The sequence below is a fragment of the Neomonachus schauinslandi genome, chromosome 12 (genome assembly GCF_002201575.2).
Source record: "Neomonachus schauinslandi chromosome 12, ASM220157v2, whole genome shotgun sequence".
NCBI lineage: Eukaryota > Metazoa > Chordata > Mammalia > Carnivora > Phocidae > Neomonachus > Neomonachus schauinslandi.
The window spans coordinates 67,013,400-67,034,992 of record NC_058414.1 but is presented as its reverse complement, the minus strand read 5'-3'; the positions used below and the strand labels follow the sequence as shown (position 1 = coordinate 67,034,992).

General features: G+C 34.7%; 1 protein-coding gene across 1 annotated transcript; it reads left to right on the top strand.

Annotated features, from left to right (window-relative positions):
• The first annotated feature begins 11,097 nt into the window (after positions 1 to 11,097).
• LOC110589012 (60S ribosomal protein L36a-like) lies at positions 11,098 to 11,489 on the top strand. The gene has a single exon (XM_021699396.1). It carries the CDS (start codon positions 11,098 to 11,100, stop codon positions 11,386 to 11,388), a length of 291 nt encoding a protein of 96 aa, XP_021555071.1. The 3' UTR covers positions 11,389 to 11,489.
• Positions 11,490 to 21,593: the final 10,104 nt, after the last annotated feature.

The window sequence follows — 21,593 nt, the reverse complement described above, 5'->3', positions numbered from 1 at the left end:
TTAGTTTGTCTAAAGATATTTATTTTTCCCCTTTTGATTTCTTTGATTCTTTGTTTGTTAAGGAGTGTGTTGCTTAATTTCCAGGTATTTGTGAATTTTCCAGGTTTATTCCAGTTACTGATTTCTAATTTTCCACCGTTGTGACTGGAGAAGATACTTGATATATTTTCTAACATCTTAAATTTGTTAAGACTTATTTTGTCCTCTAACATGATCTATCATAGAAAATGTCCCATGTGCACTTGAGAATAATATGAATTATTCTGCTGTTGGATGAAATGTTCCGTATATCTGTTAGGTACATTTGGTCTATAGTGTTATTTCTTATTGATTCTCTGTCTAAATGATCTATCCATTGTTGAGAGTAGGGTATTAAAGTCTCCAACTATTATTGCTGTTTATTTCTCCTTTTAGTTCTATTAGTATTTGCTTTATATATTAGGTGCTCTGATGTTGGGTACATAAATACCTACAATTGTTGTATCTTCTTGATGGATTGACCCCTTTATCATTACACAATGACTTTCTTTGTCCCTTTTGACTATTTTTCTCTTTAAGTCTATTTTGTCTGATGTTAGTATAGCTCCCCCTGATTTCTTTTGGTTACCAAAAGAGCTTTGTTAGTTTCCTTTGTTGGTTTCATGTCTATTTGATTCTTTGTGACCCTTGATTCCTTGCATTGGTATTTGCACTTTGAGTAAGTAGTCTTGTCCTCCAGACTCCAGCTGAGCTCTGAGTTCTGAATGGGTCAGCTAGTAGCATCCTTGGGCAGGTGGGGTTTGCTATCAGTTTCTCTATTTGGGTTAGGCCACTGCTCATGCTCTAAGATCAAGGGACATGCCACTGGCTGGAAACAGGGGGACAGAAGAGCCGGCCTGATAACTTGCTCAAGTGTCACCATATGATGGGCTCTCTGGCTGCCCACATGCTTTGGTCAGGCTTTCTAGCCAGCTGGGATGGGATGCTGTATTCAGCAGTTGGGCAGGGCTGCAAATGTGCTTCCCTGTCCAGGTGGAGCCATGGACAGTCATTATGGTTCAATGGCTGGGACCCAAATGTGGCAGAACTGTCCACCCTGCTCCTTAGCCAAATGGGGCAGATGATGCAAGTAAAGCATACAAGTAAAGCTATATCCTACAACAGCTGCTGTGATTTCAACTCAACTTGAGAACTCTTAACTGAGGCAAGACAATTCTAACTAGCTATATATTAAAGGTCCATAATTTTGAATCGTTTATCACTTATATGAGGCAGTATAACACAGGGTTTAATGTGGATGCAAGAATAATTGTCACTGATGCTTTTAAGTGCTTACTTCAGCAGGCAGCTAAACAAACAGGGATAGAACAATATAGGCCACAAACGTATATAACAATATTCATTACCTCTTTTTTTAAACAAAAGGTATTTCTTAGAGATATTTTTGAATGTTTTTTTTCCCAACTGTTTGTCTAATTAAAATTATACCTATAAAAATTACCTTATAATGAAATAATTTCTTAAAGAGTTTAATTCAGCCATGAAGTTAGATTGGAGACACCATTTACCTAATATCCAGAAAATTCACTATATTCCACCTTTTTTCTATCATCATAATTTTGCATATATAAATTGAACCTTGCTTACTTTCATTCTGGTTATGTCCGTATCATATGATTAGGCTGGCCAGAGCATGATTAATTTAGAAATTTCAGTCACATTAATAAACCATGTATTAAAAGATATACTATTATTATTTTAATATCTTATCCATATGTTACCTATCTATCCATCTAACTGTCTTTCCATTTATCTATCTATTCCAAAGTTAGCATAGTTATGCTCTCAATTGAACATCTTATCTTTGTTTTCTTTCCTTTGGAAAAACTTCTATGACATATAGTATTCTCTACATGATTTACAATGGGATACTAGATAGGCTGTATACTTGGAACTTTAAATAACATCCATGCACAGCACCCAGGTGGAAAGATGGACTAGGAAACGGGTATCCAACTAAAGGTTGGGGAGTGATGATGAGGTCCTCGGATAATAGATGTGAAAAAGGTAAAGAATGCCACATCTGCCCAAGTTTGAGGAAGATATGATCTGCAAGCAGCAGGGAAGAACTAGGAGAGTGCAGTGTCATGTCCTGATTAAGTGCTACACAGAAATAAAAGAGTGAACCACCTCCACTCGAGGGGGATGGAAGAGGAGGGCCAAACTTAATTTCTCCTGCTGCGATTTGTATTTCCATTCTCCTTCCTGCTTTTTACAAAACAGAATTTATGTTTTGAAAAGTAATAGAAAATCATTTTAATACCTAATACAGGTCAGCTGAAATCTATCACATTCACATAATAAGAATTATCATTATTATTATTAAATGCAAACACTTAAGATGTATTTTACTTAATTCTTGCCACAAGCCTGGAGAAAGGCACAATTTTTACTTTCACTGTATGAATCAGGAAATTAAAGCTCAGAGTGGTTAAGTGATTTATCCAAAATTAGTTACCGACCTGGCTGGGATTTGAATCTAGGCTTATTTGTATCTATATTTGTTACTCTTAGCCAATTACTTTGATCTCAAGAATGGTCAAGGATAGTAACTTTTCCTAAGGAAAAAGAAGTACTAAGAAATATTGCCTTAAATTTTACACAGTAAGCTTTAGGAATCCACTAGAAATGGTACAAAAAAAATGTGAAGTGGGGCACCTGGGTGGCTCAGTCCATTAAGCGTCTGCCTTGGGTTAGGTCATGCATGATCTCAGGGTCGTGGGACCAAGCCCCACATCTAGTCAGGCTCCCTGCTCAGTGGGGAGCCTGCTTCTCTCTCTGCCCTTCCCCCCACTCGTGATTGCTTGCTCAATCTCTCTCAAATAAAATCTTTTAAAAATGTGAAGTAATTTCTTTTCTACAAAAAAGTTGGAAAATTTTATAGGAGGCACTTGACTGAAGAGATTTGAATTTTACTTCTAATTTCACCACTAATTATTTGTATCATGTAAGTCACTTAACTTCACTGTTAAGTGGGTCTCAGTTTCGCCATTTATAAACTAAATATGTTTTCCTGTGATATCTCCAAAAAGCTTTCTAGCTCTCAAATTATAAGATCTCTAAAAATGTTTGTTGATTAATTTATACTAAGAGTAGGAAAAAAATCCATGTAAGGTCTTTACTTATTATCTAACTTAATATTTATTTTTAAACAATTTGTATAAAATTTATCTTAAAAAAGAATGACTTTGCAGTTATGAAAATAATTAGAAATAAATCTATATGAGATTTTACTAGTCATAAGAACTGAGATATTTAACATCTAACATCTTAAAATTATTTTTCACAACACTTTTTACCTTATAGCTATTGATAAAAAGATTTCCATTTTAGCATGACAAATAGATTCCATTTTTGCAGTACTGCATAGGTTGAATGAATGTTAATGTAATTATTTTATAATACAGTATAGGCTTATCTTTGAAGAATTCCAGAAGGAACACCCTGAAAACCAAGAAACTGAAATGACTTACAGTTCAACAGAGGTTATCTTTTGAAAATTTGGACCCATTCATCTATCTGCTTTGTTTCAAACAGAGTTACATAAAACTTTAGCAACTAGAATGTATAGTTGAGGCTTATCCTTAATATTTGGAATTTTAGTGCAAATAAAGAGCTCCTCAACCTGGGAACAAACTGCATAATAGAGACTGAATTAAAATATAAAATCATAGATTCCTAATTTGGGGTCTTGTCCCTTTTAACTTAATTTTAACATGCTTTACAAAATGTTCTAATATTAACTTAACAAAGCTGTACATAAGTAAAAAGTAGTTGCTAACAGCCTGACATGAATTATGACTGTATCATTTTCTAGCTTAGCTGGGGGGTTGGATCATTTTATTTAGGATAACTGCCGGAAGCATAACAGAGGTAGACTGGCTACAGAAGAAAGGCTTCCCAAGTCAGCCTGAGTATTTTCAAATCCATCTTCTATGACCGCCACTGATTCTTCAGATCATATAGTAGTTCCCTTTCTTTTTGTTTTCCAAAGGTTTTGTGTAGTCAACTTTAAAAAAAGGTACTTGTAGTTTAGTCTCAGTTCCTATAGAAAAAGGCCCTTTCCTTTGCCTCCCAAATAGTATCTGCAGAGTTCCTCCAAAGATAAAGACAATCTCCACTGCTACTGACTCTAAATATAGAAAAAGACTATATGCAGAGTTTGGGAGACATTCCTAAATTCCTTTTTTCCAGCCCATCAAGAGTGTTGGGGGATGACCTGTCATCTCACTAAAGTCAGAGAGAAAACATAAACGTTGTAAGTTGTGGGTTTTGTCCTATACTCACTAGGTGACAGGATTCAGATGACATTAACTTGGATGTCTGAATTTCCATCTGCAAAAAAGAATAATCCAGACATACTTTAAACACATAATAAATCCTGGATATCTAAAACCAAATGCTGAGATTGGTTCTTTTGTCCCAGTGAAACTGCTGAATGGACATTGTGCAAGTACAAAAGAACTGATAGAGTAGAATAGTACTGTAGACTGAAAACTTGTCTCAGATGGCATCGTGACAGCTGGAGAAGTTTAGATAAGGAAAAATGAAATGTCAGAATTCTTGTCTGAGAGGTTTACAGTATGATGGCATATGCTTCTATTGAAGCTGGAGGCAGCCCTGCCTTAATCCAATTGTTGCAACTGCTGGTTGAAGAAAAAAAATACACAATTTACTTCCTACTATGATGTAAAAGGTTCTTACTTAAAACTGTCAGACCACAAAGAACAGTTAGAGGATTTATATTCAGTTTTTCCAGTTTAGAAAATTAGAGGAGGAAACCATCTACGTAGTACTCAAAGAAAAAGACAATTTAAGAAAATGTATGCAGGCTATTTTAATGTTGAGAAAGAGGAACACACACAAAAAAACTAAAACCCTGGGCAGTGCCTGGCTGGCTCAGTCGGTCTTAGAGCATGCAATTCTCGGGGTTGTGAGTTCAAGCTCCATGTTTGGCACAGAGCTTACTTAAAAAAGAAAAATTAAAACCCCAACAATTCTGCCTGTGCTATGTGAAAATATCACTGCAATGCCACCTTTATTGAGGCTTTTCAAAGACAGATATGGATGAGTGCTACCACACTGCCACCTGGTGATTAGGCAGGTAGGAGGGATTTGAATTAAAATGCCTGACAAAGATGTCATAGTTTGACAGTGAGTATTTCGTATGCAGAGTTTCTCTAACACATCCAAATTTGCTAGTAACACAAAAAATGAATTAATGTTAATGTAATTATTTTATAATACTGTACAGGCTTATCTTTGAAGAATTCCAGAAGAAACACCCTGAAAACCAAGAAACTAAAATGCCTCACAATTCGGACGCCTGGGTGGCTCAGTTGGTTAAGCGACTGCCTTCGGCTCAGGTCATGATCCTGGAGTCCCGGGATCGAGTCCCGCATCAGGCTCCCTGCTCGGCAGGGGGTCTGCTTCTCCCTCTGACCCTCTTCCCTCTCATGCTCTCTGTCTCTCATTCTCTCTGTCTCAAATAAATGAATAAAATCTTAAAAAAAATAAAATAAAATAAAATAAAATAAAATGCCTCACAATTCAATAAAGGTTATCTTTTGAAAATCTGGACCCATTCATCTATCTGCTTTGTTCCAAACAGAGTTACAAATAATGCTAAATCCTTTTTTATTTATTTTTTGTTTGTTTGTTTTGTTTGGGTAAAGTAAATGCGCAAACTCTTCATAGAGGTTCAAGAGTTAGTGACCTATTCCTGGAAATGGAAGAGGAGAAGAATGCCATGACCTAAATTTCTTCTATTTCAAATGGTGCATTTTATGTTAGCAATCTTGACTCGCACTGTCAAACTACTCATTCAATTTAGAGTTATTCATTGATTTTATAATACTGCCTTTTCTTTTATAAATGATTTGGCCAAGAAAGAAATGGCTTCCGCAGTTTGAAGTTGAATGTCAAAAGCAACAAATGCAAAGAAATGGAGGGGAGAAAAGATGTCATTATTACATGAAGGTGAATGTTTTATGTTATCTTTTTTTAAACTGTTGAGAATTAGAAACAATTTCAATAAGCAAATATAGGTGTTGAGACAACTAAATTGTAAGACAACTCATTTTTTGGACAAACCTGTATCATTTATCTAGTCACAGGTATGGAGATGAAATTTAAGATTTACATTTATTTCCCTGTTTTCTAGGCTCATACCGACTAAACTGTAAGAGAATCTATGAAGAATGTGGGGTGGAGCAAACCAAAGGAGAACCAATATGGCAAAGCCAACTACAATGAGTCAGCTCTTCCTCAACAGGTCAAAAATAATTTCAGAAATTTGAGAACTACAGAATGGGTAGAGTTCCAATCAGTGTTTTTATGTACATAGCATATTCTTTTTTTTTTTTTTTAAGATTTTATTTATTTATTTGACAGAGAGAGAGAGAGCAAGCAGGGGGAGCAGCAGAGGGAGAGGGAGAAGCACGCTCCCCACTGAGCAGGGAGCCTGACGCGGGGCTCGATCCCAGGATCCCGGGATCATGACTTGAGCCAAAGGCAGCCGCCCAACCAACTAAGCCACGCAGGCACCCCTATACATAGTATATTCTTAGTGATTGTGATAAATCATGAGAAAGTAGTTAACCACTAATATGGATGTCTAGGTGATTTAGATCATCTCTTTTCAGACCCCTATTCAAACTGTCAAATCATCCAAGCTTTCTGTTAAGAGATAAATTAATCATTTACTTCCAACCACCTTCAAGTATGCATGCTTAAAGAAACCCCACACTGCTGGTGATACAGGCATACTGAATAGTTTATCTGATCTACATACCATTTTGTAGCTTCACTATATTTATAAGAAGCTGAACATGTGCTTCTAGTTACTGCAGAGGGTGAGATCTTATCAGCCTATATATGGAGCCAAAAAGGCTATATCAAATGGTGGGTGACAAATAGTGAAAACAGTCCCTTGGTGAGGGATGGTGGTGGGAGTTGTGATGTTTATCTGCTGTACTCATATCCTAAAAAAAATATATTTTCCTATCACTCAATTTTCATCCACTCATATTCTTATTCCTCATGTTTTCATGTTAGTGCATTAACTTATCGACTCAACTAGGCTAAGAGTCAAAATTGGAAAGCTAATTTATTTGAGCAGGAATTTGTTCATTGTACTTCAGTAAGAAAAAAAGGCACCATGAAAAGCCCAAGGGAAGAGTATTGAATAAAATATTTAGAAATAGAATCTTTTCCTTATAATTGACAATCACACATAAAATACTGTGGGCAGTTCTATTCATTGCTCTTTTGAAGGACAATGAGAGATGAACTATTTATTCCGTCCTGAAACTGGGGTATGCCTGTTCCATTGTTTCTCCCCAAGGCCCATAGTCACAATACTCAACCAGGAGCAGAATTTCAGCTGAACAATTTCAGAAGCACTTAAATAAGTGACAAACCAAGAAAGGAAGTGAAGAGAAGAATCCTGCTATGTTCATCTGTACATAATAAACAGGTAGTGAAGTTCATGATCAGCAGATAGTGGGCATTAATAAATCTTGGTTTGACTGAAATTTCTAAAAGTGCAGTCTAAAAAACAAGTTTTTCAGTTTGGAAATAGGAAAGCTAAAAGAATGTGATTTATTTCTATAAAATCACAAACAGCTAGTTAGTCATTTTTACCAAACTTTAGGATCTCCCTTAAGCACGATGTTTGTGGGCAGAGTGCTTTAATAGCATACAAAGCACTTTAATATTCTTTATCTTATATTCTTTTCCCAACAATATTGAAAGATACATAGGATTCTCATTATAGATTTGAAGAAGCAGGATCTTGGGAGATTTTGTAACTCAAAATCATTCGTTTTCAAACACGCTGCAAGTGAGTGGAGATTTTTAAGACAAGTAAAAAAAAATCATACTTTACATACCATATTTTGCATTCGTTGATGTGAAAATGTTGGGGTTCAGAGCAAATGGTCAAGAACGAATTCTTGAGGCATCTTCAATGCAAAAAGGGTGGTTTTATTAAAGCACAGGGACAGAACCCATGGGCAGAAAGAACTGCACTGGGATTGTGAGGTGTGACTGATTACATATTTTCAAATTGGAGGGGGGCTAGGGAGAGCATAAGTCTCCAAGGAATTTGGAAGCAAGGTTTCCAGGATCTTGAGGGGCAAGCTGTTGTTGGGAAAAGGTCATTTATTATTGTCTAGTAAAGACTTAGTCATGAGACCCTTCAGATGTGTATCAATGGGCCATATGCTTGGAGGATGATTGCTAACATATTTCTTGGAGGCGGGTAGAGATAAAGGAAGTTTCCAAAAGGAGTTTACAGGATCCTGGAGATCTGGCTAATGTCAAGCTTAGGTTGTCCTATTTTTGCCTTTAGCTAAGTGGTTAACACCTGGAGGTAGCTAAGCTCCTTGACAAAGGTCACTCTGCCTGTTTCAAGTATTTGTCAATGGGCTGTTAAGTTACAAGTTTAATTCTTTTTCGCCTTTCTCCACATCATTATTACTTTGAGAAATTATTAGGTACAAAAAGGAATTAATCCAACAAAGTTTTATAGATAATAGAGCTCTATGATATTTAGGGTTATTAGAGTTGTTTAGTCAAAACTTCTATTTTGGGATTTAAAACATGGAGGGCAGATTCCCACATTAAAATATATGTTTCTTGATAATACTGAGAGTATATATAACTTTTACTCTCTAAGTCATGAAAAATTTGTAATGATTAGCTTTTCAAAAAAAGGGAATATGATACTAATTAATAAGAGCCATAACCATAATATACTTTTTAAAAGGCATTACTCAACATTTATATTTTGAGGAAGTTACAAGTATAATATTGACCCTTCTATAATGAAACACTGTGCACTATTAAAAGAATATCAAATAAAGATTTAATAAATTTTATAATGAATCTTTTAGATATTAGAGCACAAGGGGATTTATTTGTTCCATATTATGATAGAATGCAAATCAAGGAAAACTGTTCAAAAACACTATTATGTTTACCCAGCTTTGCCTCTAAAATAAGAAAAGCAGTTTGATTTTTTATTTTGTTCTGAATACATGTACTTTAAATTATTTTAGACTACGTACACAAGACTTTGGCTAGGGAATAAACTAAGGTAAATTATCATAGGGAACAATCTATATTACTGTTTTCTTTATTCTTCAGCCTCTTTTAATTGGTGGGCTTTGTTGGTTGCATCCATCCCCCAAACAAAAGGAATGGAAAATGAGTGACTCTTAAAGAATAGGCCCAAGTCTCCTGGGTCTTTTAATAGGTAAGCTTCTCTCTTGCCTTAAGTTTTGCACGTGTTACATATATAATAAAGAAGGAAAACAACTGAATCAGAATTAGAGTCAAAATGTGTTTTGTAAACTCCTTTTATACAAGTTCATTCTCTAATCTTTATTTATAGAAGAAAGAAACCAGAAGATGTGCACATATGAAAATGACATGCTGGTAACTTGTGTAAGCTTTTGTGCTATATACACTTTTTCTTTTATATACATAGAAAAACTAAAAAAAATTCCTTTCTGAGGGACACATTATCTTTAACATTACAGAAGTAATTCAAAACCTTTAAAATATATTGTTAAATATTATACCTGGAGACAGAATAACAGATAATGTTAGAACAATAGATAACTAGAATAACTGGAAAAAATTAGAACAATAGATAATTAGAACAATGTTAGAATAGATAACTAGATAACTATAAAAAATTCTTTTTCCTCTATTTCTTTTCATATCTGTCACCTATACAAATATAAGATAGAATATTAACAATATTTTATGCCTTTTTTTTTCTGGTCTAGCCAAAGGTTTGCAAGTTTGGTTTATCTTTTCAAAGAAACAATTTTTGTTTTCATTGATTCTCCCTATTGTTTTTCTATTTTCTATTTCATTTATTTCCTCTCTAATCTTTACTCTTTCCTTCCTTCTGGTAGCTTTAGGTTTAGATTGCTCTTCTTTTTCTAATTAAGGTATAAAGTTAGGTTATTTATTGGGGATCTTTTGTCTTTTTTAAGATATAAATTTACCACTATAAATTCTCCTATAAACACTACCTTCACTGCATACCATAAACTTTAGTATGCTATGTTTTAATTTTTATTCCCTAAGTATTTTCAAATTTCTTTTGTGATGCCCTCTTCGACCCACTGGTTATTTAAGAGTATGCATTTTGATTTCCATATATTTATGGATTTTTAAGTTTTCCTTCTGTTATTGATTTCTAGCTTCATTCAGTATTCTACGTTTATGGTCACAGAAGATAACTTTGTATAATTTCAATCTTTTCAAATTTATTTAGACTTGTTTTGTGGCCTAACATAGTCTATCCCAGAAAAGGTTCTGTGTGCACTTGAGATACTGTTCTACTCTTATTGGGTGGAGTGCTGTGCTTATGTCTGTTAGATCCAGTTGGTTTCTGTTTTTTCCTCATATGTATGGAGATATAATTGATATGGTGTAAGTTTAAGATGTACAATGTAATGATTTGATATATGAATATATTCTGAAATGATTACATTAAGGTAACACATCCATCATCTCACACAGTTAAACAATTTGTGTGTTTAAGAACTTTTAAAATCTACTCTCTTAGCAACTTTCAATATATATAATACAGTATTGTAGGTGGTTTATAGTGTTGTTCAAGTCCTATATTTGCTTACTGATCTTCTGTCTAGATATCCAATCCATTGCTAAAAATGGGGTATTGAAGTCTTCAACTGCTATTATAGAACCATTTCTCTATTTAATGCTGTCAATGTTTGTTATATTTCGGGGGCTCTGTTGTTTGGTGTATATATATTTATTATTGTTTTATCTTCTTGATGAATTAACACTTTTATCAATATTTAATGCCCATCTTTGTCTCTCATATTTATTTTTTTTTACTTAAAATCTGTTTTTTCTGTATTAGTATAATCATCCCAGCTCTCTTGTGGTTACTATGTGCATGAGTATCTTTTTCTGCCCTTTCAATTTTAACCTACTTGTATATTTGGATCTAACATATCCTCTGTCAAGAGAATATACTTGGCTCTCCGTGCCAATAGCGCTCTTGCAAACATGGTGAACATTCCTAAAACCCGCTGGACTTTCTGCAAGAAGGGTGGCAAGCACCAGCCCCACAAAGTGACACAGTACAAGAAGGGCAAAGATTCTCTTTATGCCCAGGGAAAGCAGTGTTATGACAGGAAGCAGAGTGGCTATGGTGGGCAGACTAAGCCAGTTTTCCAGAAAAAGGCTAAAACTACAAAGAAAATTGTGCTGAGGCTTGAATGTGTTGAGCCCAACTGCAGATCTAGGAGAATGCTGGCTATTAAGAGATGCAAGCGTTTTGAACTGGGAGGAGACTAAGAAGAGAAAGGGCCAAGTGATCCAGTTCTAAGCTTCATATTTTGTTATACTATGAAGACAATAAAATCTTGAGGTTATGTTCACTTCATTTGGTTGCAGTTGGTCTTTTAAGAGGGAAATAAAGTAGTGCCATTAATAAAATTCCCCTTGTGGGACAGTTTATGCTTGAGAAAAAAAAAAAGAGAGAGAGAGAATATACTTGGATGATATCTTTTTATCCATTCTGCCAATCTCTGCCTTTTGCTTGGGGTGCTTAATTCATTTATATTTGATGTAATTGCTTATAAAAAAAGGACACACTTCTGCCATTCTTAAATTGTTTATGTCCTACATAATTTTTTATTTCCTCCATTATTATCATCTTTTGTGTTCAGCTGTGCTGTTTTTTGGGTTTTTGGGTTTTCTTTTTTTTTTTGGTAGTGCTGTTGTTAGTTCATTCTAATTTTATGAACGAATTCTTTTTTGCATATTTGTAAGATATTTTTTCATTGGTTACCATGGGATTATAATGAACATCCTAAATTTATAACAATTGTGTTGATACCAACTTAGCTTCAGCAGTATTCGAAAACTCTGCTCCTATATATCTCTGTTCCCTCTGCCTTAATGTTTTGTTATCACAAATTATATTTTTATATATTGTATATCCAGTAACAAAGATTTATAATGATTTTTATGCATGTCTTTAAATCATATAGGAAATAAAAAGCAGAGATACCAAACTAAAACTGAAAAAATATACTGGGTTTTATATTTACTATCTAGTTACTTTTACCAGTGATTTTCATTTCTTCATATGGCTTTAAGTTACCATCTAGTGTCCTTTCATTTCAACATGAAGGGCTCTGTAGCATTTCATGTCGGGCATCTACTAATACAATGTAAGTGGAAATGTTACTCCCAACCTTACAGAAACAAAAAAGATCATGAGAATCCTATGAATAATTATGAGCCAACAAATTTCTAGATGAAACAAATTTCTAGAAACAAAGATTACCCAAATAACTCAAGAAAAAACAGAAAATCTCAAGAGACTTATAACAAGGAAAACATTAAATCAGTCATCAAAAACCACTCAAGGAAAAAACCTAGGATCAGATGGCTTCATTAGTGAAATATACCAAATATTTGAAGAATTATCACCAATCATTCTCAAACTCTTCAAAAAAAAAAAAGAAGAAGAAGAAGGAACACTTCCTAACTAATTATTTGAGGCCACTATCACCCTGATGCTAAAGGACTATTCATAGAGAAAGAATAGTTTCTTCAACATATGGTGCTGAAATTAGATGTCCTCAGGGACATATGAAAAGAATGAAAAGCTGGATACCTACCTCTCCCCATATTAAAAAAAAAAACCCTCAAAATGGATCAATGACTTAACTATAAGAGCTAATACTATATAACATTCTTAAAAGAAAATGCAGGGGTAAATCTTCATGACCTTGAATTTAGTAATGAATTCTTAGATATTCTTAGACACCAAAAGCACAAACAAACAAACAAAAAACCAGGTAAACTGGACTTCATGGAAAAAACAAACCGTTCATTAAAGGATATCATCAAGAAAGTAGAAAGATAACTACAAAGTAGGAGAAAATATATGGAAATCATATAACTAAAAAAGCTCTAGTATTCAGAACATATAAAGAACTCTTACTCCTGAACCACAAAGGACAACTCAATTAAAAAAATGGGCAAAGATCTTGAATAGGTGTTTCTCAAAAGAATATATACAAGTGACCAGCAAGTACACTAGAAAGATGTCCAACATCATTAGTCATTAGAGATATGCAAATCAAAACCACAACCAGGTATTACATTATATCCACTAGAATGATGAAACAATAAAAAAAAAGGAAATAACTAGTATTGGAAAGGATATAGAGAAATTAAATTACAATACTTGTACACTGCTGATAAGAATGTAAAAAGGTTCTGTCACTGTGGAAAATTTGTTGGTTCCTCAAACAGTTAAACATAGAATTATAATATGAACCCACAATTCCGTTTGGTTATATATTCAAAAGAAGCAAAAATGGATATTCAAATAAGCACATGTACACATATGTTTACAGCAGCACTATTCACAATAGCCAAAAGATAGAAACAGCCAAATGTCCAGCAACAGATGAAGAGATAAACAAATTGTGTTTACACGGATACATTATTCAACCATAAAAAATGAAGTAGTGATATATGTTGCAATGTGAATGAACCTCAAAAATATTACACTAATTGAAAGAAACCAGACACAAAAGCTCATATATCATAAAACTCTGTTTATAAGAAATATCCAAAATAGATAATTTCATAGAGACAGAAAGCAGATCGGTGATTGCCAAGGGACTGTGTGGGAAGAGAGAGAATTGGGAAAAAAGTGCTTAATGGGTAAGGGATTTTTCTTTGAAGTGATGGAAATGTTTAAGATTTTTTAAAGACAAAAATATCTTGCATCTATATAGAAGCAAGACAACTCTGACAAGAGTTAGAAGGTCACAGCTCCATTCTTTGCACAAACCTTATGAATTCCTGAGAGTTGGGCTGAAATCTGGAATTAGCCACTATCAGAGGAGAAGAATGAAATAGATGAGAATTGAGTGATGTAGCTGGCTCTTTTGAGTAATTCATCTTCTCAATGCAGGAGTACAGCTTGGCAACTGAATTATCAATCCTCTACTTCCCATTTATCCACTTTGTAATGGGCAAACTGCATTTACCATATTAAGTATTTTTAATTTGATATATACTTTTTTTTCTAAATTTGGCATAGTTATTTAAAGGAGTTTAGAAATGGATATATCCTAATAAAGGTGAAAATCAAAATCAGCAAAGTAGTTACAAGATTCTTAGACAAGTCCAGGTAGAAATCAAAAAGAATATAATAAGAGAAAAAAATACAGTTACATTCATTTTAAATCATTCCTCACTTTTGGCATTCTTCTTCCTCTATCTTTTAAATTTTTTTTTTAAGATTTTATTTATTTGCGAGAGAGAGAATGAGAGACAGAGAGCATGAGAGGGAGGAGGGTCAGAGGGAGAAGCAGACTCCCTGCTGAGCAGGGAGCCTGATGTGGGACTCGATCCCGGGACTCCAGAATCATGACCTGAGCCAAAGGCAGTCGCTTAACCAACTGAGCCACCCAGGCGCCCTTCCTCTATCTTTTAAAGAGTGATTTTCAGTGTTTTACACGTAGGCAGGATCTACCACTTAAGAGTCTTTTTTTTAACATAAGAATAAAAAAATAAAAAATAAAATAAAAAATAAAAAAGTCTTTTTTTTTAAATTGTGAAACCCCATGTGTCCTCTACCATCCTTCCATTAAATGACAACCATGTGGCAGAGAGCTTGGTGGGAATACACGTATCATAGAATAAATTGTCACATTCTAAAGATTACTAAAATAATGATGATTCATTATTTTATCACATATCATATTTACACCTGTACTGGAAGAAGTATCCAAAGTGAGTATTTTCATGGCAGAGTTCAGCATCTATTACAGTGTATTTGAATTCATAGATTAACAATGACACCTAAAAATTATACTCAACTAGCACATGGATTAATTAGAGTGGTATACATAGTGAATAAAAAGCACTATTTCCTACCTTAGCAATTAACTTAATATTATACTGTTTATAAGCAAACTAAAAAAATGTCAAAATTTTTAGCCACATTTTATATTTTTCTTCAATGTATCTTCTTTTGCTTCATAATTTTACATATAATTACATGCTGCAAAATGGTAAGTATTTATTTGTATTTAAATTGTCTTTTTGACATTTTTGAAGAACAGGCTCTGAGCCTTTCTCTCAAAGTGTTTTATATTAATTTTGCAATTAAAAAGATAAAGCATATGAAAAGATGTTCTACATCATATGTAATCAGGCAAAAGGCAAATTAAAACAACAGTGAGATACCACTACCACCTATTAGAATGGCCCAAATCCAGAGCACTGATGAAGCTAAATTCTACGAAGGACATAGAGTAATAAGGATTCTCATTCATTGCTAGTGAAAATACAAAATGCAACAGCCAGTTTGGAAGACAGTTTGGTAGTTTCATTTAAAATTAAACGTTCTCTTACCATTTGGTCCAGCAATCGTTCTCTTTGGTATTCACCCAAATAAAATGAAAACTTATGTCCACACAAAAACCTGCACACAGGTGTTCACAGCATCTTTATTCATAAGTGCCAAAATTTGGAAGCAACCAAGATGTCCTTTGGTAGGTGAATAAACTGTTGAACATCCTGACAATGGAATACTATTCAGTGCTAAAAAGGAATGAGATATCAAGCCACTAAAAGACATGAAAGAAACATAAATGCATATCACTAAGTAAAGAAGCCAATCTGAAAAGGCTGTGTGCTATATATAATTCCAACTACAAGACATTCTGGAGAAGGCAAAACTATGGAGACACTAAAAGATCAGTAGTTGCCAGAGATTGGGGGAAGAGGTGGAGGAACAGGTGGAGCACATAAGATTTTTAGGGTGGAGAAACTATTTTGTATGATACTACAATGGTGGGTACCTGTCATTATATTTGTGCAAGCCCACAGAATGTACAACACCAAGAGTGAACCCTAAACTATGGACTTTGCGTGATTACTATGCATCAATGTAGGTTCATTATTTCAACAAATGTACTACTCTGATATGGAACGCTGACAATGGGGGAGACTATGTGTAGGGACAAAGTACATATGGAAATCTCTGTACCTTCCTCTCAATTTTGCTGTAAACCTAAAACTTCTCTTTAAAAGATAGTATCTTAAAAAAAAAGCAAAAATTGATCCATAGACCACATTTTGGTTAGTAAGGCTTTGAATAATCCATGTTTTGTAATGCCACCTGCATCAGAGAGCCACAGAAAAAAATATATGTGACTAGAAGTGGGGAATAGGGAAATAAATTTAGGAATAGTTTTGAAGTGCCTATCAAAAATATTTTCAAAAAGGGGTGCCTGGGTGGCTCAGTTGTTAAGTGTCTGCTCTGCCTTCGGCTCAGGTCATGATCCCAGGGTCCTGGGATACAGCCTCACAGAGGGCTCCCTACTCAGTGGGAAGCCTGCTTCTCCCTCTCCCACTACCCCCTGCTTGCGTTCCCTCTCTTGCTGTCTCTCTCTCTGTCAAATAAATAAATAAAATCTTTAAAAATATATATTTTCAAAAGAATAAGTGTTCAAGAATTTGCAAATAAAAATGTTTAAAAAAAGATAAATAAGTAAAATATATCATTGAAGAAAGAGTTTCTCAAACAGGGGCGCCTGGGTGGCTCAGTCATTAAGCATCTGCCTTCGGCTCAGGTCATGATCCCAGGGTCCTCAGATCGAGCCCCACATCAGGCTCCCTGCTCAGCGGGAAGCCTGCTTCTCCCTCTCCCACTCCCCCTGCTTGTGTTCCCTCTCTCGCTGTGTCTCTCTGTCAAATAATCTTAAAAATAAAATAAAGGAAGGCACTGTCAGTTCATCAGAAAACCAATTCTGCCTAGTTACAAATAATTAAAGATGTGTGTCCTTTAAAAAAAAAAAGTTTATCAAACACTGAAAATTATGTCTTTGTATTGACCAAAACTCAAAAATAGGAAGGTTTAGTATATTTTAGCATATTACAAGGAGAGTAAAAGATAAGAGCAGAGCAACTAAAAAGGATTAGCCAACCTAATATAAAAATTGTAAGCCCCAGATAAAACATTAACAAAACTCAACACTTGAAAGAACAAAAACTCTGGAGTTACAAGGTTTTTCACTTAAAGGAAATTGAAACTTAAAATGAAATCTACCATTTTACTGGCTGAAGAAGTTGAAGCTTTGTAATAAAGGCTTCTAGATTATTTGGAAAATGAAGGGGTTAATCTTAGAAAGGAGGGAGTCACAGAAGAGAAAGCTCCAAAATCTATGTATAAATTCCTCCAAATCTTTGTATGATCACAGAACTGTCCATGTGCAAGGAAGAATCCAAGGTACCCAGTGAAAAGCAACAGGTGGATGTTGGCAAGAAGGAAGTTTCAGCTGCTGACAATGACAGCAGTTTGGAGTCGAGCCAATAAAACTGCTCACTAAAACAAAAATCAGTGTTACTCAGAAGAAAGCATTAACTAGCAGAATCCGTATCTTAAATGCTACCTTCAAGCTCATGAACAACTTGTGAGGCATTCTGGATACGAATCCTCACCATGAATGATGTCACAACTATCCCTGACTTACTGGAAATCTAAACTGCACAAATGGGCCAAGGTTTGCAGTCTCTCCCATTTCTTCAACTTTGAGAGAGTCCTCAGCAGATATTCCTGTCAGAAACTACTCTGTTCCTAACTTTCTGGTCTTCTTAGTAGACATGACACTCATTCTCTCCATTTAGGTCCAAGGAATGTCCTGCCATGAGAAAGACTAATAATCTTCATATTGACTTATAAACCTGTTAAATATCTAGAACTAGAAAATGATCCTTCTTTGACTTGGAAGACTATAAAAACCAGGTGCTTTTGGGTTGTTCTCCTCTGGTGGGGCATGAAACTACTTCATGCCCCACCCTCCAGTTGGTAAAAACAAAAACAAAAATAAAAAATCCTGGTATTATTGAAATGACTTCACATTAAGACAGTAAACCTTCATTTTGAGATGGTAAAATAAAACTCCATGAAAACAATATGTAAAATGAACTATGTCCACTGAATCGTAAATTTCAGCTTATCTAGGGGCATGTTTTCCAAACAGTAATCTTGAATATCATATTATATCCATAATTAAATATTATGAAAACTGTCCTCAAGCAGAAGAAAAGTGTGGGCCTTTAAATTTCAGTAATTTTTTCCCAAGGTTAGGTTTATTATTTTTTTAAAGTGCCCGTATTTTTTTAAATAAAACCAAGAAGTATCTAGAAAGTATATTTAGAACAATAAAAAGCTGTCAGAGTGATGGAGAGCTAAGTAAAATCATGCTATTTTGCTTTGTTAGTATATTAGTGACAGAATCTTGATAATGAACCTATTTCAACAATTCTAGTTCAAATGTCCATTTTTAATTTTTCTTCTATAAGTCTTTTAAGTATCTGCATATGCACATTTGACTTTTCAGGAAGGACAATGAAGAACTGAGAATGATGTTAAAAGATCGCAGATAAGATGGGGGAAAGAACCAAATATATTCTAATAGGAGAACAAATGAAGAACAGTGACTTGGCCCGTCAATAAGTATTTGCTGAGGGGCACCTGGGTGGTTCAGTCAGTTAAGCATCTGACTCTTGATTTCAGCTCAGGTCATGATCTCAGGGTCCTGAGATCTAGCCCCACACCAGGCTCTGTGCTCAGCAGGGAGTCTGCCTAGGGATTCTCTCTCTTCCTCTACCCCTCCCTCTGCTCACGCTCTCTCTCTCTCAACTAAATAAATAAATCTTTTAAAAAAATAAGTATTTGTTCAGTGCCTAGAGGTATCTGTTAAAACACAGGAGTGTCATTAAAAAAATTCAGTAACAATGAAGAATGACACCCATCGACATACCCAACATCAGTAATTTGCTAAAGCTAATATCTGCATAAATCATGTAAGTCCAAAGAAACAATTATTTATTTCAAGGTGATTTCCCCCCTTTTGCTCTGCTTAGATCTGTATCTTTAAATAAATGATAATAATAACAATAAATAATAATTTTAAAAGTCACTATATTGCTTCCATGAAAATACTTAGAGGAGTACCAATCTGTACATTTAGACATGGATGATACGAGCTCCATATTTACTGACTGGCTATTTCCTTGTTAGCAGTGTGTAAATATAAATATTTTGTGAGATGACTAGATTTCTATTTACTTATTTTGCCATAGTAGGTGGAATATTCAAACCATTTTGCACTTAGATTAAAAGTTTGAATTGCATCTGAAAAAAAGTTTCTACGTTATTTCTAGAAAAACATGTTGTCCTGAGTTAGTAACTGGCCTTACTCAGAATAATCTATTGATCTGATGAATTTGTTTGATAACAGTGGCTTATTGTGAAGGCTTCAAATTTGCAAGTAACTATAGTTTATCATATGTATATCTAGCAGAGTGAAATATCTGATCATTGAGTGTCGTTCCATTGTCTTAACTTCACAAAAACATTTAAACAGGCACCCATGCACTTAACTCTTTTACATCTGGATTTTAACCAATTTAATTCCAGGAAGATGAAAAAAAATGCTGTAGTTTTCATGATATGCATAAGCAAATTCTTTCTACTTATATTTTCTAATTTTTAAAAGTTCCCTATTTAATAAAGAATGTGAATTAGTATTTATCACAATTTTTAGAGGGAGGTGTTAAAGTCTACAACTGTAAGTGTGGATGAATCTATTTCTTCTTTTGGCTTTAATAGTTTTCACTCCATATATTCTGAGACTTTGCTGTTTGCTATGTACACATTTAGGATCATTGCATCTTCCTAGTAGATTGATTCTCTCATCATTATGTAATGTCCCTCTTTGACTCTGATCATTTTCTTCACTCTGAAGTTTATCAAATACTAATAAAGTCCCTCTTTTTAAATTATTTTTATTAATATTTGCATGACATAACTTTGTCAGACTTTTATTTTCAACTGTATTATATCACTGCATTGGAAGTGAGTTTTTTGTAAGCAGCAAAGAGGTGGATCACTTTTTTTTTATTGACTGCCAATCTTGGTCTTCTAATTGATGTATTAAGACTATTAAGACCATTTAGGATGAATATTGTTATGTTTGCAATTAAGTTTTCCATTTTACTATTTGTTTTCTATTTGTTTCTTCTGATTCTCATTTTTCTTTTTCTTTTATCTATATAGGGGCTACTTTACTACTTCATAGGATCCTATCTTAATTTATACATAGTGTTTTTGAGTGTATCTCTCTGTATATTATTTTTGGTGGTTGTTCTGGGATTTATAATATACATATTTAACTTAGTATTTTACTACTTTGAATGAAGTGTGAAAACTAACTTCCACTTAAACCTTTTTATATTCCCAACTTTCACATATCATTGTCTTGAGTAGCAGCTGGTATATTATTTTGCTAGGTCAGCTGTTAACAGGTACCACAAACTATTTCTGATTTAAACAACAGAAATTTACTTTTCACAATTCGGAAGACTAAAAGTCTGAGACCAAGGCATTGGCAGAGTTGGATCCTTCTGAGGGCTGTGAGGGAGAATTTGTTCATGTCTTTCTCCTAATTTCTGGTGGTTTGATGGAAATCTTTAGCATTCGTTGGCTTGTAGGCATATTACCCTGATCTTTGTCTCCATGTTCACGTTGCCCCAGTGTCCTTTTTTTGCCAGTTTCATTCCTTCCTACTCCTGCCCCACTGTCTATGGCAGGGTAGGAAAGACTTAGGGAGAAAGAAGCATCTGGCCTGGGCCTCCTGAGATGATTGAGTCCCTCTTGTTGGTTCTGCCTGGCTGCCTCAGTATCCCTCAACAGAAAACAGAAGTCTGGGGCCTGATGAATATAGAAAATGCTTCCTTAGCCTTCCCATTTTTTAAAAAATTTTATTATGTTATGTTAATCACCATACATTACATCGTTAGTTTTTGATGTAGTGTTCCATGAGTCATTGTTTGCATATAACACCCAGTGCTCCATGCAGTACGTGCCCTCCTTAATACCCATCACCGGGCTAACCAATCCCCCCTCCCCCCTCCCCTCTAGAACCCTCAGTTTGTTTCTCAGAGTCCATCGTTTCTCATGGTTCGTCTCCCCCTCCAATTTCCCGCCTTCATTTTCCCTTCCTACTATCTTTTTTTTTTAACATATAATGTATTATTTGTTTCAGAGGTACAGGTCTGTGATTCAATAGTCTTACACAATTCACAGCACTCACCATAGCACATACCCTCCCCAATGTCTATCACCCAGCCACCCTATCCCTCCCACCCTCCTCCACTCCAGCAACCCTCAGTTTGTTTCCTGAGATTAAGAATTCCTCATATCAGTGAGATCATATGATACATGTCTTTGTCTGACTGACTTATTTCGCTCAGCATAATACCCTCCAGTTCTATCCATGTTGTTGCAAATGGCAAGATTTCATTCCTTTTGATGGCTGCATAATATTCCATTTTATATATATACCACATCTTCTTTATCCATTCATCTGTCGATGGACATCTTGGCTCTTTCCATAGTTTGGCTATTGTGGACATTGCTGCTATAGACATCGGGGTACACGTACCCCTTCAGATCA